At 47.1% G+C, this 24080-nt stretch overlaps 3 protein-coding genes across 3 annotated transcripts; 2 read left to right on the plus strand and 1 right to left on the minus strand.

The window, feature by feature from the left end:
- On the plus strand, positions 1-7410 carry LOC120904357 (cell wall integrity and stress response component 4-like). Its single transcript, XM_040314277.1, has 6 exons — positions 1-376; positions 3629-3755; positions 5302-5482; positions 5554-5671; positions 5751-6733; positions 6811-7410. Exons 1-6 carry the CDS (start codon positions 252-254, stop codon positions 7056-7058), a joined length of 1782 nt encoding a protein of 593 aa, XP_040170211.1. The 5' UTR covers positions 1-251; the 3' UTR covers positions 7059-7410.
- A 190-nt stretch (positions 7411-7600) lies between these two features.
- On the plus strand, positions 7601-19177 carry LOC120899840 (cell death abnormality protein 1-like). Its single transcript, XM_040306107.1, has 9 exons — positions 7601-8055; positions 8114-8607; positions 8677-8856; positions 8928-9071; positions 12166-12285; positions 12356-12541; positions 12720-13564; positions 15174-16629; positions 18366-19177. The coding sequence occupies exons 1-9, from the start codon at positions 7705-7707 to the stop codon at positions 18715-18717; spliced, it is 4128 nt and encodes a 1375-aa protein (XP_040162041.1). The 5' UTR covers positions 7601-7704; the 3' UTR covers positions 18718-19177.
- A 95-nt stretch (positions 19178-19272) lies between these two features.
- Positions 19273-23425, minus strand: LOC120904352 (fibrillin-1-like). Its single transcript, XM_040314269.1, has 7 exons — positions 23216-23425; positions 23008-23128; positions 22755-22915; positions 22398-22675; positions 21668-22291; positions 21479-21604; positions 19273-21412 (listed from the first exon to the last, which is right to left on the minus strand). The coding sequence occupies exons 1-7, from the start codon at positions 23356-23358 to the stop codon at positions 19332-19334; spliced, it is 3534 nt and encodes a 1177-aa protein (XP_040170203.1). The 5' UTR covers positions 23359-23425; the 3' UTR covers positions 19273-19331.
- Between the last annotated feature and the right edge of the window lie 655 nt (positions 23426-24080).

Here is a 24080-nt window from a genome sequence, read left to right on the forward strand (position 1 = left end):
CGTACGCTATCAGTGTTCCGTTGACTTCTGACCGATGCGAAACGGGATAAGCGCGTGCGTGAAAGCAGTGTTGCGAGAGATTGTCGACCAGTGTTTTTGTTTTGTTATCTTTTAGGTAAAAATATCTGTGCTTAGAGCAAATTTTAGAAGGAAAAAATAAACCTAAACCAGTATTTATAAAGTGACAATTCTAAGGAAGCTTGTGACAGTGTTTAGTGCTTCAGAATGTGGAGTTGTTGAAACAAAAAACCATGCAGCATCATCCCCTCAACTACAGTCGAGTGCAGTGTGGAGCAATTTCGATTCTATTGGTGCTTCTGATCACCTCCCGCGTCTGCTCTTTGCAAGGTGACAATGTGTGCTATCGTTACGAGAGGTAAACAAGTGTTTCAAATCGTTCGCTTCACGGCCATGCTATTTTATTCAAAGACACCCTTACAAGGTCGTTAAATCGGTAGGCAAGTGAGACAAAACAGATCCTCCCTCCGAAAATGGAATACTATTAGTATAAAGCTTATAATCTGAACGGTTAATTCATTAAACGAGCTATTATGTCTTTACCCTGCGAACAAAGCAACGACCATTCCCTCCCGGCTACAAACGGTACAGCCTCCGTACACTTCACTTCCCTGCAGGTGTCAATAGCTGCCTTATTAATTGGATAATGTAATGGATCGTAATTCGCTATGAGAACTGTACACCTTTCCACCTTCTCCTTGTTTCGGGAAACAGTGCTCCACCTGCCCAGAAGGGGCAATAAAGTAACACCCTTGCCTTGGGTACTCGAACGGTGCTGCCGAGTGGGCTGCGGACCTTTGCTCTGGCTGACACCGTTGCTGCTGGGCACCATTTCACCCGAACAATTGCTCCGGTTAGTGCCATTCGGGGTTGAAAAAAAAGAGGTTGAGAGCGATTGGCAGAGAGCCGACCTGACAGTAGTGTTTTGTTGAGGTTTTGCTACAAACTAACTGCCCGCTGACCGTCAGCTGTGGAGCGTGGATTGTGGTGCAGTTACGGCCTTCTCCTCGGGACAGGGGCGGTTTTTGCATCTCCGTAATCAGCGTCGCCAAAGCTTCGCGGTGTTATGGAATAGGGTTGTGCTTTTGCCTCCTAATAGTGGCGTGCCATTCGATGGTAAAACCGTTTCACGTCGAAGTCGCGCCAAAAAGAGGGCAAAACCCGGGGAGTGCTCCCCATGAGATGTTTCCGCATTTTTGTACCATTCTTTGGGACGGATGCCGCACGGACAGGCTGGACAGGCTTCCTGTCGCATCGATAACGGCCGTCGTTCGTGTATTTCTGGTTGTCAATATTGCATAATGCCGATGGTTGCAGTTTTTCTCGTCTCAGTTTTCGTGCCATCGTGGTTCCGTGGGGCCGTGAGTGTCATTTTTCCTATCCATTGCACACCTATAATGATTGATGAGAAAACTTTCAAACGCATCGCACGTTACGCGTGCGACCACACTAACGAGTCGACCGAAAGGATGTCCAGCGGTGATGGTGGGTTTAGCCGTTTAACGAACCAGTTGAATGGTGTCTAAAATCGGTCAAATTTGATTGCTGGTACGGGATGCAAGGGAGCGTACGGGAGCGTACGCACCGGAGTAGTGCAGCAGGACGGTGGCGGCTGGTAGCGAGTGTACACACAATCTCGTGCGAGTAGATGCGTGTTACAGTTTTGGGATGAAATGGGCGCAAATGAGGCTGAGTCGGGAAAGGAGCAAACACTTGCGTAACTGGCGGCTGTGCGATTTTGCGACTTGCGTGCGATGGTGCTTGCGGGAACATAAATCAGTGTGATTGCGCGAACGACAACAACGTTACATTGTGGCTCATGCTTTCTTTATCTGTATGGAAATGCAATTAGTATTATATTATTTGTGGAGTATAATATCCAACAGCACATGGTTATATTTATCACAATAGTGTGTATTAATATGCAGATACTAATGTGTCAACTATTGCATACATGAGGAAACAGTACGTTTGAGAGCGATAAATTAAACATTTTATTAGTATGTGTATGATATACATAAACCTTAATTTATTTTACTTCACACTTACAAAATGAGCCAAATAATAGGTGTTTTTCTATCCAATAGTTTTCGAACAATACAAAACACTTCTACACCCATGAGCAAGGGTCTCTAGCGCAAGCCTTATTGATGCAAAATGTGTTGAAAACTTTCATTCATTTTTTAATTCAATAATTGAAAAGTCACCTTAAATAAATATTTCTTAAAAATATGTTCTTTATGTTACTTCATTGTGAGTACTAACTAAATATCATTAGATTTCAATCGGATGATATAGTTTCAATGAATGACCTAAGACACAAAATTCCTAGCTCTCTAAACAATTTATTTATTTGTTTTCATTTGTCACTACTTTAGACATTTCGTTGTATAACAATTCTAACGATCAACGAAAAGAACAAATTTTCCAGACTTCTGCATTGTGTTTTTACACCTTCATATAATAAATTGAAAGGCTTAATAAACTGGTTAACTTACTTAAATTTTCCATGCAAAGCAAAATACGCATAAATAAGGAAATATGAACATGATTTAAACATACTTTTTTAAATTGATATTACACTTTACTCCGTTTACTACTCTTAATTCGCTTGCAGCAATGAATGCCTTTATAATATAATTATTTTTTAAATGCTCCTCGTATATTTGCAGATCCGGAAAACAAAATTTATTTATTGTTGATATCTTATTTCTAATATGTTCTGAGGTAGTGATTATCTTTTATCATTTGTTGCATGTAATATTGAAAATAAATATATCATTGCAACAAATTCTTTAACATTGAAAAGATCTACCGGTTACAATGTTAGGTAAATTACTTTCGCTGTAGATACTTTGAACCATTGAACATTTTTGTGTGTGTTATCGTAACAGCCCACATACACGATACAATTCCCCTCTAAACAAACAACACACGATCCCTCCCTGCACTCCATATGAGCTGTAACAAAAACTTGCTTCCCAACACTTCAAACTAGCTCCCTGTCTTCGTCTCATCGTCTCATCTATCTAATATGTTTGATGTTGCGATGCAATGCAAACTCCAGCTGCAGCAAGAAAGCAAATCTTAACGGCACGAACGCATTTTTATCTCCCCACTTGGTAGCCCGTGGGTACGGACGGCGCGCGAAGCTGACGGGCAATTAAAAAAGGGGAAAACGAAAAACCGCCAAATCCATCGAATGTGGGCCACCGCGAACAGCCATGGGATGGGGAAAGATGGGGAGCGCCTAAATGTGAACATCGTGAGTGATGCAATCGAACCGCGACGATGGCGTGTAGTGCGCGTCAGCATCGTACCGCACCGGGAGCAAATCGGGAGCTTGTTCTGACCCGCAAAACCTTAGGTCGGTCTCGTTATGGCATTTGCAATTGAAACTGCCAACGGTGATGGATGAAGGGATGAGAAGAGGGAAATAAAATTCGGTCAAAGTTCGCACGGCAAGTGGTACGGTAATGGAGAGAGGATTAAAATGAAAAACAAAATTATTTTATTAAATTATAACATGTAAAATAAAATTGTTAAGAGTGTGTAAATTGTTGAATTGTGTAATTTAAGAGAGCTTAATGTAGTGTCATTGAAATTACAGCTACACCGAAACGGAAACCATTCCACGCAATCAAACGGTACAGGTCCTAACGAGACAGTGGTGTCTGGAAATTCCCCCAAGGTGTACCTCCTATCGGACCGAAATTAAGGAAGTGTTTGTGAAGCAGGTAAGGCCAATTATAAACACATAAAAAACCTGTTTTTGCCGTATAAAGCTCGCATAAAATTTCCATTCTACCATTGGCACATCGGTGTGACTTATGGCTACACTGTTCCTTCCATAGCAGTAATAGCAATTCCCACCCATCACGATTCCATAAAGGCAGCCGCTTCCAAAAAACATGCAAATGTGCCACCCGCTCCACCATTCTGCCATTACATTATGCTTGTTTTGCGCGCCAAAATTATTCCAAACCCCGAAAATAAGGAGTGTGCGCCCATAACAGATCGTAAACATCAATTACCGCTATTAGATTTCAGCTCTCCTGCCTCCCATGCCTCCCTGCCGAAGGCACAAGAACATAAAATGTCTCGTCCATTATATCATATTGTCACTTCCGTTCCCTAACGAAGGGGGAGGCACTAACGTGGCTGCGGTCGCTTCTTTGTCTTTTGATGCATCGCCACATCTTTCAACGACTGTCAAAACGATGCTTCAACAGGCGCACAAAGGCGAAAGGCCGGTCGATAAAACCAACCCCACCAGACAAGACGACACACGGAGCGCTGCACAGAGCAGCCCTCGAGAACAGGAAGCGTACAGTATGAGCGGGCACATTCTCACTATCGAGCCGGCCGCTCGCTTTGAAACACGAAACAAAAGCCCATCATTCGTCAAGACGCAGGCAATCTTTGCTGGAGGTTTTGATATCTTTGCTACGGTGCGTGCAGGGAATATCTTCTTCCCATCGCTTAGTTAGTATTCGGTTCTGAGCATCGGGAAGTTTCGGCTACGTCCGCCTTTTGTTTCTTGATCGTCAGAACAGTGAGCAGTGGGCCTTTAATTTAATCAACTTCATACCAACGAGACGATCTTGCCCGGGTTTGAGGTTGTGGATTAATGTGTGGAGTTTTGTTGAAGTAGCGATCGAGCGAGCAGTCGAGAGCCTGGGAAATGAAAATGGTAATATCGGAAGGAATATCATAACAAGTCTTGGTAGACCGTGTTGGGTTGTACTGAAACGAAAGGAGGAAGTTTACAATGAAATATAGCAATTTAAATGCGTTAAACACGATTCCGAGGGACGTTGTAATTTTCACCCCCCCATTAATCGATGTGATTCAGTTGCTTAACAATCGAAACATATTCAATAATATGTATTGTCTTAAAGTCTTGAACATAACAGCATAACGATTTCCGGTTTTCTCAACAGAAAGCATAAGCAATCAATCTTAATGTATCATTGCGTCATCAAACTTCATTCTACTTAAGGTACTTGTTTTTGCGATTCGACGTCATAAAACTCTACAAACGTTTGATCGTATGCACGTGTGTTTATTGTGTTTATTGCGTCACACCATGTTCGGGACCGCTGCTTCCGGCCGGTTGCTTGAGAAGGTGGTTCTGAATTCTAAACATCACGATCACACTTAACGATCACTGTTTATTGAACTGTTATTAAACCTGAAAACACGGTGCAAAAATTGGCAATTGCAGTTGGTGGCGCTGACGAAGAAAGTTTTACAACCTTCTTTACGGTCTTACCATTTCAGAATATTACCAAGACACGCCGCGTGGAGTTCTGTTGCGAAGGGTACCAGGAACGGCGCACCGGAAATGGAACCACCGGTGAGTGTCGTCCAATATGCCGCGGTGGTTGCATCCATGGCGAGTGTCAGACACCGAACGTATGCAGCTGTGAGGCAGGATTCAGTGGAAAACATTGCTTGCAGAGTAAGCGATTATGGTCCTGTGGATCCGTTGGATCTTTCCTCACTTCTATTTTGTTGTGAAATATTTTGCAGGATGCCGTAATGGGACGTGGGGAGTGAACTGTCGCAATCGATGCCACTGTCAGAATTACTCACTCTGCGACACAAAAACAGGACACTGTCGATGCAATGAAGGCTGGATGGGTAAATAGTTGAGTATTAAGCGAAAAAGAAGTTAAATCATCCAGCTTCTAGAATGACATATATGTTTGTATATAATCTCTACTCAGCTGTGAAACTCCTTGTCCTTCTGGATTTTACGGGACGATGTGTGTAAGCAAGTGCAATTGCACCACCAGATCCTGTCACCCACAAACTGGAACGTGTATGCCTGATGACGAGATAGTAATGTTTGATAACATCAACCGAACGATAGAGAACAGTTTCTCCTCGGAAAGCACCGAACGGATATCAGCGGAGCAGTGGATCAAAGTCGATAATGAAACACTTGCAGCGTTGCTCAGCAGCTCCACGGCGTTGGCTGATGTTTCTACCACCACCTCTAGCACTACCAGAAGTAGTAGCACTTCTGAGAATAGCACCGTAACTTCCACTACCCCTTCCTCCACTACCTCCTCCTCCACCACTTCAACAACCGAAGCTACTGGACAAATGCTACCCAACGCGACCTACGCCGAATCGTACCACGAGTACCTTCCCAACAACACCGAGATGAGCATGGTGCTAACAAAAGGTCACTCACGAACTGCCAGCAACGAAAGCATGTACGAGCTGGTGACGACTACGTCACGCGTCGAGATCACCTTCATCGATACGGCGGTGAAGAAAATTGAGGATCCCTCCACGATCAGCCATACTACGCCGGAGGAGGAACCCGCTTCCCTGTCTGTCGAAAGCTCCAACGAAACGGACACCCAACTGGTGTACTTGGAATCGGAGAACCATCCCGTTCTGGTGGACATAACCGAAGATGGGAGCGTGCAGAGTGAAGCAAATGATCGACAGGCGTTCGTCACGATCTCCTGCTTGCTGATTACACTCACACTGCTAATGTCGGTGGTCATCTATATGAAGCGTTTGAATCGCAAAACGCTTGCCAAACCTGCCGCTAGTGTGCCACCGCCGGTGAAGATTGTTGACGAGAGCGTCCAAACGGGGAATGATTCGAACCGCTCGTCGGATCCACTTCCCGATCTGCCCCATGTCACCTACACGCGGGTAAAGCCAAAACTGCAACGAAACGGTGATATCGGTAAGTGTATATAGAAGCAAGTTCTCCTACAATTTAACAGCAAGGCGAATCGTTAAAACTAACTATTATCTTCCCAGAACACTATGACGTTCCGCCGAATAATAGTTTCATCCATCGTGCAAAGTCAGCATCCCCTTACAACTACAACTTCTCGGTCAACCAAAAGCAAGCTCCCAGAAAGTATAGCCTTGAGCATATCTACGACGAAATTCAGTATCCCCCGTTGGCGGAACTGACGAGCAGTACAGCGACGCAGTCCGATAAGCCGACGTTGCAGCCGGGTGAGAAGGAAGACAGTTATTCCAAACCGATGATTCTGGCGTAGGATAGGGCTAAGTTTGCTTATATGTGGTTCTTATGTTGAACTAAATAAATGTATTTTTTTAACTTACCATAAAATAGGAATTGTTGGTTACAGCATGAGTATCGTCCATCTTCAATAATAGCTAACTCGTCTAGCATTTAAAGTATCTCAATTTTTGTTTTCTCTTGGCATTCACTACGGCATGTATTTCTCACTCTTCCTTGTGGCCGTTGCGCCACAGGTGACATGAAATATTAATTTCTATATCATCCATCAATCAATCGCTTTACAGCGCGCAACTTAACACATTCCATTCAGGATTCCTCTTCCATGCCTTTGCATTAAACATCTCGCATCACAATACATCAAACGTGAGTATGCCTGATGGGGTGCAGATGCCCGGTGGCTTACTGTGTTGCGCCACTTCAAATCGCACCCGAGATCGGACTTTTAAGAATAAGCACATCACATCATACGAGACGTTCGCCCACACACCACAACGTTTCGGTGCGATATCACATCATACCAAAGAACGTCACCAGCCGTACCGCGACGAGTTCTCGCCATTAGGTTCTACTGACCGTTTGCTTTAATCCATCGCGAACCTTCCGTGGGGTAAGATTGAAGTTGAAGCTGTAGTGACCCCATTTCTTTACGATATTACACCATGGAGCGTCTCAAGTGGTGCATTTTGGTTGGGCTGGCTTTCGTGTGCCAGTTTGGGCTAGCTCCCGGTCAGGAGGGTGTAAAGACCGCGTGGCGCAAAGGCGGTGGCGTTCAGGTTGCTTCTCACGATGTTACGATCGCGAATCAAAGTTTTGTGGAGATGGCCGAGCCAGGTCGACAGACGAACACGACCGTGATGAGTCTGCAACGATCGAACGAATCGATGAGTGCCCTGGATCGCTTTATGAACAAAACGAAGGGAAACATTCCTGCGGGAGTATGCTTCGAGGAGGTGCCTACGGTTTCCCTGTTGAAGTATAACCCTCGCGGAGATGTGCCAGCGGGTAATGGGGTAAGTTGAACCGGGTTTCTAAAAAAACATTGCTCGATATCTTCTTTTCTATTCGCAGTCCAATCCATCTCTCAGTCGGATTCAAGTTTGCTGCCCCGGGTATGAACGTAATGTGCACAACTTCCGCAAGTGTGAGCCCGTTTGTGAGGATCCGTGTCTGAACGGGCTTTGTGTGGGACCGAACACCTGCGAATGCTATCCGGACTTTGTACGGAACGGCCAAGGTCGATGTGTACCGACCTGTCCGATCGGATGCGATCATGGCGAGTGTTTGGTTGGAACGGGTGAGTGTCGCTGTAAGGAAGGCTATGAGTTAGATCCGACGACCAAGAAATTCTGTGTGCCGCACTGCACTGGAGGATGTGGCGTGGGTCGCTGTGTGGATGTGGAGCGATGCGAGTGTGGCGAGGGATATAAGTTCGATCCGAAGCTCAAGTGTGCACCACACTGTGAGGGTGGATGTTTGAATGGACACTGTGTCGAACCAGGTGTTTGCAGGTGTGAGGCGGGTTATGAGATGTCGGAGATGGGATGTGAGCCAATCTGCTCAAAGTGAGTAAAACTTACCAGCGTGGGAAAAGGTGAGACATGACTGTTTTGTTTCTTACACGTTTTTTTCAGTGGCTGCTTCCACGGTGTTTGTACCGCGCCGGAAACGTGCTCCTGTAAGCCTGGGTATCAGAAGGTCGGTGATCAATGCACTGCTACTTGTGATCGTCCCTGTCTAAACGGGGAATGCACTGGACCGAATGTTTGCAGCTGCAATCGGGGCTACATCCTTGACGAGGCCAATCCCTTCCAGTAAGTATACCTCATAGACAACTCTCTACTCGCACGGTATTATATGTTCCTTTCCCTTTCCAACTTCACAGTTGTATTGCGCACTGTCCCAACGGATGTCCGAACGGTGTCTGCTCTGGCCCAAACATGTGCCTCTGCAATGCAGGATACGTCAAGGATCGTTCGCTCAAAGGAAGTCAAGCATGCATCAAGCGCTTCGACGGAGTTAAATCATAACCAGCGGCAGTCAGGGAGCCGATAACGAGCCTATGCATTCGTTCCATTGGCGGGTGCGCACGCTTTGCATTGCAGTGCGGCGGCGTGTTGCTGATTTTGATAGCGCTTATCGCACTCAGGATGCAAAAAAAAAAACACATTAACATGGATGGTGAACATTAACACGATTGTAACGCGAAACGGGGAGCAGTGGATGAGGATGCAAAATAAATGAAAGGCAATTCAACTAATTGTTATGGTTTTGTAATCATAATTAATTGAGGGTGCTCTACAAGGATCAGGAAAGGGGACAGTCAAGAGGCAGGAAAGGAATTTGATAATTGAAAAAAAATATTGAGAAATTGGAGTGATTTATGGGATGAAATTTTTTTTTTCAATTTCGTTTAGAATCTTACTATTGATTATTAATTTCTTATATAGAGAGAAATTCGGCTCTTTTTCTTATAATGAATAACATGTTGTAGCTATTTGCTTATTTTGTATACAGCATGTGAGCCTATTCGCCGCATTTACCTCAATAAATCCTAGCTTTAATCTTAGTGCGTTTAGTTGCGTTTAATGTTTGGTTGTGTTTGTGCGTTTAGCACTTCATCGACAAAGACATTCTGTCCAACTTTATCCTGGAAGTAGCCGTTTAGTAGCGTTTGGACCGGTCTGGTGGTACAGTCGTCAACTCGTACGACGTAACAACATTCCCGTCATGGGTTCAAGTCCCGAATAGACCGTGTCCCCATACGTAGGACTGACTATCCTGCTATGGTAACAATAAGTCACTGAAAGCCAATCTCATTTCACTAGTGGGTACTGGCAGGCCTTGGCCGACAGTGGTTGTTGTGCCAAAGAAGAAGAAGCCGTTTATTATATTTAGGCATAGGTAGTTCTTCTTCAGCCGGTCTCATGGTACAGTCGTCAACTCGTACGACTTAACAACATGTCCGTCATGGGTTCAAGCCCCAACTAGACCGTGCCGCCATACGTAGGACTGACTATTCTGCTATGGGGGAGTAATCCAAAATTCACTGAAAGCCAACCCCACTAGTGGTACAGGCAGGCCTTGACCGACAACGGTTGTTGAGCCAAAAGAAGAAGAATAAGAAGAAGAAGCTCTTCTTCATTTAATACTTGGTTCAGATTGTTTGGGAATGTTTTGATAACCATTTTTTTAAAGATTTTTCTATTTTAAGAATGTAATAACTCCCAAAAGATTCAAGAATGGAGATTAGAGAATACCGTTTATAGATTCTTCCTCAATTTTTAAATTACTTTACTCAGCTTTATTTGTTAAACTGTCGTCCGGTGAAAATTATGTTTTAATATTTAAAGATTATTGTTTGGTTGACACCAAAAATATCTTCAATACAGCCCAGACGCCCGAACTTTAAAATATCCTCTCTATTTGGATCTACCTATTTTTTAGTATATTACGACAAGATAACATTGTACTGTATTCTACGAAAAGAAGAATGGTCCATAAGAAAAGAAATACTTGTGCATCGTAAATATTTGTGAACATTATATCAAACTACTGTTTAAAGCCTTTCGACACTCTTATTCCGATCTCGTTTAGAACTATTCTCTCCCTCTCCAGATCGTTATGTTTTTCCAGATGGCTCATCTACTCGAGTGTAGTAAGATGAAAGAACTTTCATCCTCTTCGAATCAACATAAAACCATTATTTATAAACATAACTCTCAGGCCAATGTTTTACCACGCTCGGCATAATGAATCATAGCGCAAAGTGTTCGGCACACCACTCGTTCAGTGTGAAATTTCTTATCGTAATGGAAGCAAGCCGCACACAAACATGTGGCTTGTGTGGTTAAAAGAGTCACAAAAGAGCATGGATTAACACTACATCTTACCATCGAATCTCACGAAACATGTCGATGCTGTCTCACCATATTAACATACCAAAAAACGCACACAGACACATGCACACTTTCACACTCTCACACTCTCTCTAAATCAAATATGCAAACACAAAAGACTGCACCTCACCCTTCCGGCGGCCCTTTTGGGAGCAATAGAAAAGGAGGAGTAGTGAGAACCTTTTTTATTAATGTTGCGCCTGCTTTCCGCCTTTTTTCTCCCAATTCGGCCATACAACCCATTAGAACAGCCCATTAAGTTCGAACCGTACCAGTGGCCACTGGCAGTTGTGGTGCCAGTGGTACAGTTCGATTGTTCCTTTGATGGTAATGGCGCTGCCAGTGACACTCTCCATACCCGGAGCAAGTTGCGATCGCGCAACCCTTTCGAACGCGATTGCGGGATGGGCTGCGTCGTGCGTGCGCTGCATTTACAATTGCAATCGCGTTCTTGCCTACGCACCAGCACCAGGGTAGAAAGCTACGCATGGGGAGGGAAGCGTACAGCGGCAGAAGAAAACATATTTGTTTTCGTTGCTCTCCAGCACACACTTCAACGCAGGACGGCACGGCTGCAAACACACAGTCTTGGAAGATCTTTCACCCTTGCTGCGATTCTGTTTCCCTGCGGACGAACAAGGCGAGCGAGCGAAGTGAACAAGGCAAACAGCAGACGAATGCGTCAAAGAACAGATTATATTTTTAGTCACTCTCTGCCGCTTTGCGTGTGAGTGTATGTGCTCATTATTCTGCTCCGTGCGGAAGAAGCAGCACGCGCAAACTGTAGGCAAACGACGCAGGCGGCACAAACGGCACCAGCATTCTGATAAGTTCGTCTTCGCGCCCGCACCGCGGAGTCCGCGCGTTTTCGTTCGACGGTAAACGTCCGGTTGCATTGCCCGTCCGGTGTCCGCCCAGAGCAGAATAAATCATTCGCCCCCTCCGGGACTACAGGGGCGACAAATTTCGACGATCCATCGATCGATTGGAAGTGCGGGCGTTCAAGACGGGGAGGTCCGGAAATCGGTGTACAGGAAGCAAACCGTAGGCTGCACAATCCGTGAAAGCCGATACTCGATCGCGAGTGATCCCGTCAGTCTGCTGACGGGCGGGACCGGTACAGGACGTGTTCGTTTTTCGGTGGCTTTTGAACTCACTCATTCTTAACTCTCTCCGAACGGTGTGGAGAGATTGCCAAGAGTGTTTGCTCTAGTGGATTTAAAACCGCTCGAAACGTCTAGCAAAAACGATGCTTTATCTAAAGATTATAGTGACCGGAGCTGCTCTGTTGGTGGTCATCCTGTCAACTGCATCCGTTGATGCTGCCTGCTCGAAAACGAACGTGTAAGTGTTTTTCTGTGACCTTAGCAACAACAAAAACCGTGTGATAAGTAACAACCTTTTCTAAATGCAGAAAAACGCGAGTAGAGATCAAGAATGGTAAGCGCGTGACGGTGATCGATCAACCATGCTGCAAGGGCTACAAACGGGTGAAGCTACGCTGCGTTCCGATCTGTTCCCTGCCCTGTGAAAACTCCAAATGCACTGCACCGGATGTCTGCACCTGCAATCCTGGCTACGAGCGGCTGTCGAACCATCGGTAAGTAAGATAACCCAAACGACCCGACCCGTTTCCTGCTCTTTGGGGAAGCGGAAGTGATGCGCCCGACACATGGTGGGTGAGACATTACGCACCCCTTTTGCTGCGAACGTACGTCCGTTCTTATCACTCCGTCACTTTCCTTTTTCTTCCTTTGCAAAACAAAAAATGCACACAGATGCATTCCACACTGCGACGATTGTGATAATGGAATCTGCACGAAGCCTGGGTACTGCCAGTGCCATACGGGTTACACCCGTTCCGACAATGGCACGTGCGTGCCGGAGTGTAACAACTGCGTGAACGGGTTCTGTTCCCTACCAGACGCGTGCCAGTGCTATGAAGGGTACCAGCTTCAGGAACGTGATGACGCCACACGCTACTGTCAACCGGTCTGTGAGGGAGGCTGTCTGCATGGGCAGTGTGTCGCACCGGATGAGTGTCTCTGCGGCGATGGATACACCTTATCACCGTTCGGAGAGTGTGTTCGGCCAACCACACCACCTCCGCGCTGTCCGGAAGGATTCGTGGACGATGGCATTGGCTGTAGTCCGATCTGTTCCGAACCGTGTCGGAATGGAACGTGCGTTGGGCCGGATGAGTGTGAATGCTTTCCAGGACATTCGTCAGAAAATTCGACCTCCCCGTTCGTGTGTCAACCGGTGTGCAATGGAAGCTGTGCGAATGGTGATTGCATTGCGCCCGGGGTCTGCATCTGTCACGCACAGTACGGCAAGATTGGGGACGAGTGTATACCGCTGTGTGACCGGTGCTCCCTCGGCCATTGTGTGCAGCCGAATGTGTGCGTTTGTGATCGGGGCTACCGGTTGATCGATGGTGACTGTGAACCGATTTGCGAGACGGAGTGTATCAATGCGATCTGCACTGGGCCGAATGCGTGCACCTGCCTACCGGGGTACAACTATACGGACATTAATGCACTGTTCGACTGTTTGCCGGTGTGTGATGAGGAGTGTATCAATGGGCGGTGTGTGGCACCGCAGCGGTGTGAGTGCAATGAAGGTGAGTGAGAAGCTGGTGCATGTGTGTGTTTTGATTAGTGATGACTTCATATCAATCAGTGAATTAGGATTAAATGGTGTGTGCATTTTCAACGAAAATCTGAAAAATTGTTAATGATCAATGATTTGAGGACATTGGATGATCAATGATTCTGAGACTTATTAGTCGTGCTAACAAGCTATGTTTGTTTTAAAGAACCTAGTTATTCATTCAATTAGTGGACAACTTCCTCTACGCTAGGACTTCGCTGAAACACTGACGTTTATGGGCCAGCGAGGCTAGATTGTACGTCTAATTGTTTTATCAAGCAATTTAATTTTCGAAATAACCTAAATTAAAATGCATGATCACACTAAGACGTCCAAGTTCAAATTATATACGTTAAAAATTTTATTAAAAATAGTAATGCAGTTCAGAATTGGAATGTCTACATATTCTGGGACTACATACCTAAGCTAATCCCAGAATTGGGTTAATTGAGCAGCGACAGAACAACTTAAGATATCCATTGTCGCTTATGTTGATTGATTCAACGGATTAGACCGAGAATTGCAATGAGAGAAGGATGAGTCCGAGAAATGAACGATGACATAGTCTTCAAAGTGCCGATGTCACGAGCAAAAGAAACTCGATTGATGAGGCACAGGGTCAAAGCATTAGGGAAAGAATTCTTGTATACTGAACGGGAAAACGAATGAAAACGAATGATCGATAAAACGAAACATAAAATCTTTATCACTTTTACTGGAGCAAGTGTGTCCACAATTAATTTCTGAATATCAACATTCATGTTACCATCCTATTTACTCACCATTTCGCCGTTTTCTTAATCTTCTTGGTCCGAGAAATGATTAACAAAGAGGGAGGAGCGACGCTACCTAATCTTTATTCAAAATGTTATCCTTTCTTAAGATGTGCAAGGACGTTGTAATGCCTGGTCACGTCGGTCCAGGATAGAGATGACTGTTTGATCAAGTTTTGATACCTTTTTCATCGCAGTTACATTGTTGTACTCTTCCAAGGAATCTTAAATTAACTTATAACGTTGTCAAACCCCTATTGAATACTTTCCGTTATTTTCATAATAGTCTTGGGGAAGAAATGATCAGTGCATAGATAAGTGATTTCTTTTGCATACATAAATCCGTTCTTCCAAAGACGTACAGGGACGATTTACATTCTGCAGTTCTCTCGTAACAAGGAATGGAAATCAATTTACCTCGTATTTATAAGACTAGGTTACCTGTATAAGATGATATGCCCAAGCAGATTGCTATGATAAAAAAGAAGAAGAGAGTAGTAAGTCCAGAGTATAGTAGCAAACGATCAGATTCAGAATTCTAAAGGTTCACAATCTACAATCGAGCCAGATCATTTCGGATCATTCTCATGGATTATGACAATGTGTATTCTTTTTGTTTTTGTTTCGGATTTTTGTGTAGCATCGCCCCTAGTTATCAAAAGTATGTTTTTTAAATCCTACTATCCACTTTCGACCATTTGCTAAACGTAGAGCATAGTTACCATAAAACACACATTTTAAGTTGATTCCTATTTTTCCATAAAACACACATCAACATCAAGCCTATTTATCTGCCTCCCGCTTCAGGATACATACGGGACGAGGAGAACGCCTGCATCCACCCGGACGACCTGTGCCGGATGAAGTGCACGAACGGACAGTGCCACGGTGCCGAATGTGTCTGCGATGCCGGCTACATAAAACATCCCACCGATGGGCATTGCGAGAAAACCTGCCCGAACGGTTGTACGAACGGCGATTGCAACGGAGGCGAGTGCTTCTGTCACGAAGGCTTCCGTCTATCGCTGGACAATGTGTCCGTGTGTGAACCGATCTGTGGTGAAGATTACGATTACAGCAGTGCCGGTTGCATCAACGGCCGGTGCATTCGGCCGAATGTGTGCCAGTGTGACGAAGGGTACGAGTTTGTCGATGCTAATCAGACGCGCTGCGAATCGGTGGAAGAGATCGCTCGCCAACGGTTGGCCCAGGAACGGATGGCAGAATGTCGGCGCAGCTGTCGGAATGGTAAATGCCGTGCGGGCGAGTGTCGGTGCAATGAAGGGTATGCTCAACCGGAAGGAAACACGCTCAGCTGTAAGGCGGTATGTGTGGAACCGTGTCGAAACGGGACCTGCGTGCGACCGGACCAATGTGAATGTAAGCCTGGATTTGTGTTTGTCGAGGGAAGCGCAAGCCATTGCAGATCGGAGGACGACCTGGCGAGGGAAGCGTACGAGCGGTGTACGGAGCGCTGTCGAAATGGCGTTTGTCACGGTGACCAATGCTTCTGTATGCTGGGCTATACGCCGTCCGATCTCGATCCTTACGACTGTCAGCCGGTTTGTGAGCGACCGTGTGTCAATGGAACGTGCGCCGGAAACAATCGGTGCCATTGCTGGGACGGTTACGGTAAGACGGGAGAGGACGATCATGCTTGTGAACCGATCTGTACGTCGGAATGTGTCAATGCAGATTGTGTCGCTCCGGACCAGTGCGCATGTCGCGGTGGGTACATTCCTTTGGGAGAGGGCAGCAGCACCTGTGTGAAGGAGGAAACTCCCGAGGAACGATCAGCACGGCTCCGACAGGTGGCCTGCGAACGAGAATGCACCAACGGTTGGTGCGAACAGGGCGAATGTCGCTGTGTGGAAGGGTTCTATCACGAAAACGGTAACACGTTGCGCTGTGAGCCGTACTGTGCGCAATCGTGTGAGATGGGCCGCTGTATCGGAAATGATACGTGTGAGTGTCTCGCACGCCACGAGCTCGTCGAGCAGTACGTCTGTGGGCCAGTCTGTAGTGAAGAGTGCGTAAGAGGGTACTGCGCAGCGCCGGATGTTTGTCGCTGTCACGATGGGTACGCAATGGTGAACGGGTCCAGTAACGCGTGCGAACCGGTCTGTGGTGAGGACGGCTGCATCAATGGTGTTTGCGTGGGGCCAAATGAGTGCATCTGTCTTGATGGGTACTATCCGGATCAGGACGACCCGTTACTGTGTCATCGAGAGATCAGCGTTATTCAACAACTGCACGAACCAAGGTGAGTTATAGAAGAGCTTGAATGAGTCTCATAACCTAACTAGAGTTTTGCTTCATGAATCATTCGTAAGGATTCTTTTATATGAATCTTCAATGACAAGTGATTTGAATCTCGATTCAAATCTTTAGAGATTTTTAGAGATGAATCACGAATCTCATGAATCTTCAAAAATTTATATTTTTTTAGAGATTCATGAAACCTTGATCATTCAATACAAAGATTCACCTTGAAGAATCAATCAGATTCAGCTACCTTACAACCGCTTTGCAGCCTTGGTCTGCCTCAGGAAGAGTGCTGCAAAATGTCACTGTCAATGTCATTAAAAAATCTGACTGAAACAAAATCTATTTCAGCGTCACGTACTCAATTGTGATAAATAGAGGGGATACCAGTGGTGGATGTAACGGTAGGCGGACTAGGCGGTTGCCTGGGGCACGTAGATCGCTAGTATGTAGTATGCAGTATGTATTAAATTGGACAAAATGAGCATTGTTTCTAGCTCTGTTTGACCCGACAGACCATCAAACCGGACAGAGCGAGCAAGCATGCTCATTTTGCTGCTTGGGACCACTCGGCAAGTATATTGCAAGAATGTCGTGATTATCACCGCCACAAAATGTCATGACCACGTGAGTGATCAAGAGTTGGGTGCTAAACAAAATTGAATCAAGCATGTGGTCCACCAACTGTTTGAGGCTTACCTCTGATCATCTCAGTTGTTTACGTGAGCTGATTTGAGCTTCGTTTCAGTCATGAGTTATGCTTCTGCCGACATTAAGCTCAGCTTGTCGGTCAGAGTATCGCGTTGGACTCAAACGTTCGCAAGTCGCGTTCCGCATGTCATGACGCACATTCATTTAGGAGCAACAATGAGCATCAAGCTACCCCGGATATGTTCTAGTGATGAGAAAATTTAAGCTTTTGTCGGAATCGATTCCAAAATCAGTTTTTGGAATCGATTACGGAATCGGAATCGGATCCAGAGTTGGTTCTGGAATCGGAATCGGTTCTGGAATCGAAATCGGCTCCGAAATCGGAGTTGGCTTCGAAACTTCGAATCAGCTTCGAAACGGAGTCGGTTTTGGAATTTCTAAAAGAAAAAGCGTTTGAGTCCAATGATGCTACATATTGATATCCGCAAAGAATCAACATTTACTTGTAAACGGTCCATTCTCATGGAGATTCCCGAACTGATTTCGTTTCTGAAACTTCTTATTTCAATTCAAGAACTGATTCTCGTTCCGTTCTGACTGTGTTACTGGGGCAAATTGCGATTCCCAGGTCAATTCCGATTCCGGAGCCGATTCTGATCGCGGAATAGATTCCGGAGTCAACTCCGTAATCGGCTCCGGAGTCAACTCTGTAATCGGCTCCGAAGTCAAGTCTGGAATCGGCTCCAGAATCAACTCTGGAATCAGCTCCGAAGACAATTCCGGAATCGACTCCAGAATCGGAATTGATTCCAGCATCGAAATTGGCTCCGGAATCGGAATCGATTCCAGCATCGGAATCGGCTTCGGAATTGATTCCGAATACGGTATCGGAATCGGGTATGTCCGATTCCGAGCTCCCACCACTAATATGTTCATTGTATACGTTGGTGAACATCCCGGCCGTTATCCCAGCCTAATGGCGGACGCCTCCACGCCATCTTGCCTCCTCAATTGGGGCCTACCACACCTCAGATTCAGATTTAGCTACCATTCTCTAAAATTAACCAATCTGTCCCTCTACAGTCACAGCAGTTCCGGCGGCGAGTACTACAAGATGTCCTACATTCACTACTTCATCCCGGTGATCGCGTCCGTCGCACTTATCGTGGCCGTGCTGATCGTGAAGATGATTGTGCGCAACCGCCAGAAGGACTATCACGTCGGCAAGCTCGGTAATGCAGAGCGCGCGGGGCGCAAGTCGGGGCGTGCGAACAGACGCAAGGGGCAGTCAAACCGTACCACCGATTATAACGATTACAATCTGGTCGTTCTCTTCCCTACAGAGAGCAAGGAAAACTGTGTCTACTTCATGCCGAAGCCGGACTCCAAGACGAACGAGCTGACCAAATTGAATCTCGAAATTGAAACCATCTGAACACACCTAAAATATTCGTAAAACCTCCTTTTTTTGCTCAAACACACACGCACAAACACACACACATAGCTGGGACACTTTCCTTGGACAGCGAGACACGCATCGGTTTTCCAGTTTTGTTTGCCTCTGTAAATATGTGCCACCCCATGTCGCTTCCTAGGAAGTGGCTGCAATCTCTTTTAGCATTTAGAACGAACTGGAGCGGTTAGCGAAATTAGTGATAAGAATTAGTATGCTTGGGGAGGAAATAAATCGAACCTTTTCTAATGGCTCACACACAAACAAAAAAAAAGAAAATTTAATGTGAGCGTTATCACTGCATGGTTGAAATCGAGACAAAACAATTGTAAGATTATTTAGGATGAGTTTTTTGTTTGTTTTTATTCTGTTCCGTTCACCGTAAGTTTAATAAATAATCCTAGTAACTCACCACCCCAGCGCCCTGCGGTGATCAATCGGTCATTTTTGTTGAGCGTTTTATTTCGGTAGCTGCGTGACGTATGAAGGGATGAATAGCGCAAGAGACAGAAACAAGTAAGATCATTTCTCAGCATTTGATTCTTATTCTAATGACTCTCTTCTCAATCTACTTGATCGTACCGGTCGGTCAGCGCCTACTGTATGTCCGTTTCCATCGAGTTTCTTTTCTTAAAGTATTTGCACGCCACAACGGACGCTGTGACGATCACAACGCTTGCGGCGACTACCGCCGCAATGATGATCCAATCGTCGCGATCGATCCCTGCCAACAGGCTCGATCCTGCGAGTTGAATCGGTTCGGCCTGTGCGGTCGTGTTTTCGTCGTTCGACACTCCCTGGGATTCACTTCCGTCCGCCACTACCAGCTGCTGCATCGGTGGTTCGAACAGTTTGACCCGCTCGACCGGTGCCAAATCGATGCAGGTTCCATCCTCGGCGATCGCACCCGAATCGCAGATACACTCACCAGTGGCTGGGACCGCTCGGAATCCGTCCGGACAGTTTAACGGTTCGTCCTCTTTTTCTTCCTCCTCTTCTTCATCATCATCATCCTCATCGTCCTCCACGTCAGCGAAGCGGCTTCGGATGAACAGATCCGCACCCACCTCATGCCTGCAGTCTCCATTCGCATCGATGCTGAGTCCTTTGGGACATGCGCAAACGTTCGGCTGCGCACAGTACGCTCCTTCGCCGCACGCTTCCTCACAGTACGGTTCACACTGGCCCTCGAGCGTTTCCACATACCCGGGCAGACAGACGCACACGTCCGGTTCGGTGCAGATACCGTTCGTACAATCGCCACTGCACACCGGCTGACAGTGCACGATCGATTCGGGCCCAACGGCGAGCTGGTAGCCCGGATGGCAAGAGCACACATTCTGCTCGATACAATCCCCATGCGCACAGTTCACGTACAGCTCGTCACAGAGCGGTTCCGGCGTTGGCGTGGTGGGACTTTCCGGTGGTGGAACGGTTGGGCAGATCACATCCGGACACATCTGTACCGGGGGACAGGTGACCGGTACGATCGGGGGTGCACGTGTCGTCGGTTTCGTTGGCGGTACCGTCGGGCAAACCACCTTCGGACAGGGTGTCGGTGGAGGAGGAGGCGGTGGACACGTGACGTTACACACCGGCGGTGGCGGCAGCACCACTTCCGGACAGCTGAGCTTGGGACAATCGCTCCGCTCCTTCATCTCGTCGTTGCACACGCAACCGTGGGAGGTGTTTTCCACCTCGTAGATTATCACCGGCTCCTTCACGCAATCAACCGGCTCGGGAAGGAGTTCACACGTCTGCCTTCCGAGCTGGTCGGTAGTGGAGTAGAAATCGTCAAAGCAACGGCAAACATTCGGCCCACCGCAGATACCGAACGTACAGTTCACTACATTCGCGTCACAGTAAGGCGCACACTCGAACGGTGACTCTTCCAGCGAGTCTGGATCTTCCACCGGGACGTACCCTTCCAGACACTGGCACACGTTAGGCGCCACACACTGTCCATTGACACAGCTCGGCACGCAGACCGGATCACACCGGTCCATCTCGCCATTGTACTCATACCCATCGTTGCACAGACACTCGTTCGGCGCAAGACATCGCCCATTACCACAGCCACCGTCACACACTGGGGCACACTCATACGGTCCTCCGTTCGGCGAGGCTCGCAAATAGTAGCCCTCCAGACACTGGCACTGATTCGCTCCACGACACACACCGTTGTAACAGTCAATAACATTCGGGTCACAGCTTGCCTCGCAACGATCACCGCCGGGAAGACGCGCGTACCCCGGATTGCAGACGCACGTGTTCGGTGCAATGCACACACCGTTCTCGCACCTACCCTCACACATTGGTTCACAGATCGAGTGGAAATGCTGGGACGGCTGGTAGCCCGGATGGCACACACATCGGCCCTCCTCTACGCAGTACCCGTTGACGCAATGCTCCCGGCAGGCGATCGGTTCGCACAGCATTCGCCCGTTGCGGATGGCCAGCGTGTAGCCCTCGTTACACTCGCACACGTTCGGCTGGGTGCAGCGCCCGTTCGAGCAGTCCACCAGCGCGTCCTCACAGATCGGTTCGCACACGTTCGTGCTGTTGTCGGCGAACCGATGCCCGGCAAGACACTGGCAGACGTTCGGCCGGATGCAGTACGCGTTTACGCACTTGTTCTTGCAGTAGGGGGTGCAGATGGATGATTTGGAGTTTGCAGCTGAGGAGATAGAAGATAAGGTATAGGACACAAATGGGACTTATGAGGAGGATTACGGTTACTTACAGCTGCTAGTCGCAATATAGCCTTTATGGCATTCGCAGTGATCCGGAGCAACACACCGCCCATTGGAGCATCCTTTGGAGCATTTAGGCTCGCACACATTCTTACTATTCTCACTCTTCACGTATCCTGAGGAGGAAAAAAAGCAGAAGATTCAACCAAATCCTCCCTTCAACTTATGACGTCACATACCTTTTTTACAATCGCAAACATCCGGCGCAACGCAAATACCATGCACGCAAGGCTTCGAACAGTGCGGCACACACTTGCTGCCCGTCTTCGGGTCGAGCTGATAGCCCTCGTGACACTGGCATTGGTTACCCCCGATGCAGACACCGTTTCTGCACGGCTCGGTACAGAACGGTTCACACCCACCGAGCGTCTCATTGTACACGAACCCTTCCCCACACATACAAACACCCGGACCGGAGCACTCCCCATGCGCACAACCCTTCGGACAATCCGGTACGCAAACGTGTGGCGTACGGTCGTCACGTGGGCGATAGTTGGCATGGCACACACAAACGTTCGGCGCCACGCAGTCTCCATGGACGCAGGGCTCGGAGCAGCTTGGCAGGCAGAGGGAGTTGTCGTCCTCCGCGGGGCTGTATCCTTCGCCGCAGCTACACCTACCCGGCGCTATACACTGACCGCCCTGGCAGGGCTTTAGACAAACCGGGACGCACTGATTGCTGTCGTCCAGCTCGTACCCTTCCTGACAGGCACACTGGTCCGGTCCGATGCAGTTCCCATTGGCGCATCCTTCGGAGCAGACGGGTTCGCAGGTGAAATTTGATTGCGTTGAGAGAGTGTATCCTGGGGGGGAGCGAATGATAGAGTTTAGTAGAGTAGTACGATCTTCCAGAAAAGGTAATGCATAGCGCTTTTGCAGAATGGGATTAGTCCATCTTTTTGCACTAACCTGGATCACACTGGCACACATTCGGCAGTACACATTTTCCGTTCTGGCACTCCTCCGTACACTGGGGAACGCAAACGTTGCCATCGGTCGCATCCGGTCGATAGCCTTCATCACACTGGCAAACATCGTCTACGCATCGACCGAAACGACACGCACGATCACACTTCCGGCGACAGGATCCACTCGTTCCATCTCGCTCGTAGCCTTCGTCGCATAGGCACACGTTCGGCGCTACACATTGACCATTTTCGCACGCAACCTCGCAGATAGGTTCACAGCTATGTAAGCCAATGGAAATCAAAGTAATTAAATGGTTATATTTCCTCGTTTAATAAGAGTTTTTTTGTTTTTAATTACCGATGATCATTCACTTTCTGATAGCCACTGTAGCAATCACACGTGTCCGGTGCGACACACTCCCCAAAGATGCACTTCAATCGACAGGATGGCAAACACTCATCCCCCACCGTATGGTAGCCTTCGCAGCATGTTCGCTTTCGGCGTACATCGTAATCTAGCTGCAAGAGACATACACCACAAACACTCACTCAATAAAAATCGATCATCCCCAAAGCAGGGAATATTACACCGGACACAGGGTTTAACTCACAGAACAACTCAACGCATCGACCATGATCGGAATTCGCATCTGATGCTCACTGAACATACAGTAGTACGTTCCTTCACCGTAGTTGATGATTTTGGTTTTGTTTTCCACCAGCTTGGGCACTCTGTAATTCATAGTAAGCAAACACAACCGCCAAGAGGTTAAACCCGATCGTGTAAAAAACCTCCACGCTCATGCAAACGGCACATACTTTTCCTCCTCGTAGCATAGCTTTTCAACGGCCGACACCGAGCAGGGTACTAGCAGCTGAACTCCCACCAAAACCAGACACCAAGAGCACAGACCCCCGAACCGGGGGATCTGTCTGGGAGAGACGGTTAAAAGCCGTCCCATTGCCAGCACAGACAGAACCAAACGCAGGCACCAGCAACCAGAGACGAGCTGAGAAAAATGCGTGATCTTGCTACGACCCGCAATTCGTTACTGAACTGTCGCCGGGATCAATTAGTTCGAACGCAGCTTCCCGATGTGCCCGCCGGGACGGGAAACTTCTAGGCAAGCAGGCAGGGATTTCCATCCAATCCAAATCAAAAGAACGCTGCTAATCAGAAATCGACGGTTTTCAAGATGAGGGGAAGGAGAAGAACAAAAAAGGGAAGAGAACAGAACCCAAGCTTAGCGATCATACTTGTTGATCGTTTGGTCCAGTGGTTTGGTCAACCGCCCCACATCAGATTGGTGGTTATCGCTGTGGATTACGAAACTGTCAATGAGTGCGACGTCAAGGGGGACACATGCCCTCAACCCCTTGGCTTTAAGTTTTTTTTTGGTAATCATATTTGCTTTCGAACAAATTTTCTTGTGACTGTCGAGGCCGTTTTAGAGAATGCTGCCCGATGCTTCGATTGAGTAATCTTCGTTCGCGTTCCAAGTGTTGAGGATCGGTTATCGGTCTGTACATGGATCTGAATGCCGGTGAGTACATGGTCATCTTCGAAAAATTGATTTTTGAGTGAAAAACTGTATTTGTAGCAAATTTTAAGCTTTTATTTCAGTATTGGTAGTAGCTCTATTAAGGGCAGAACACCAACATGCAACCAAAAATTGTGTATTTT

Source organism: Anopheles arabiensis, chromosome 3 (assembly GCF_016920715.1).
Source record: "Anopheles arabiensis isolate DONGOLA chromosome 3, AaraD3, whole genome shotgun sequence".
NCBI classification, from domain to species: Eukaryota; Metazoa; Arthropoda; class Insecta; order Diptera; family Culicidae; genus Anopheles; species Anopheles arabiensis.

Coding starts and splice junctions, on each gene's coding strand:
- LOC120899840 (XM_040306107.1), top strand. CDS start 7,705: ATGGAGCGTCTCAAGTGGTGCATTTTGGTTGGGCTGGCTTTCGTGTGC. Junction 8,608..8,676: donor TGTGAGCCAATCTGCTCAAA/GTGAGTAAAACT, acceptor CGTTTTTTTCAG/TGGCTGCTTCCACGGTGTTT. Junction 12,286..12,355: donor GCCTGCTCGAAAACGAACGT/GTAAGTGTTTTT, acceptor TTCTAAATGCAG/AAAAACGCGAGTAGAGATCA.
- LOC120904357 (XM_040314277.1), top strand. CDS start 252: ATGCAGCATCATCCCCTCAACTACAGTCGAGTGCAGTGTGGAGCAATT. Junction 3,756..5,301: donor AGGAAGTGTTTGTGAAGCAG/GTAAGGCCAATT, acceptor TTACCATTTCAG/AATATTACCAAGACACGCCG. Junction 6,734..6,810: donor GCAACGAAACGGTGATATCG/GTAAGTGTATAT, acceptor TTATCTTCCCAG/AACACTATGACGTTCCGCCG.
- LOC120904352 (XM_040314269.1), bottom strand. CDS start 23,358: ATGGGACGGCTTTTAACCGTCTCTCCCAGACAGATCCCCCGGTTCGGG. Junction 22,916..23,007: donor TCGATGCGTTGAGTTGTTCT/GTGAGTTAAACC, acceptor TGTCTCTTGCAG/CTAGATTACGATGTACGCCG. Junction 22,292..22,397: donor TGTGTGCCAGTGTGATCCAG/GTTAGTGCAAAA, acceptor GCTCCCCCCCAG/GATACACTCTCTCAACGCAA.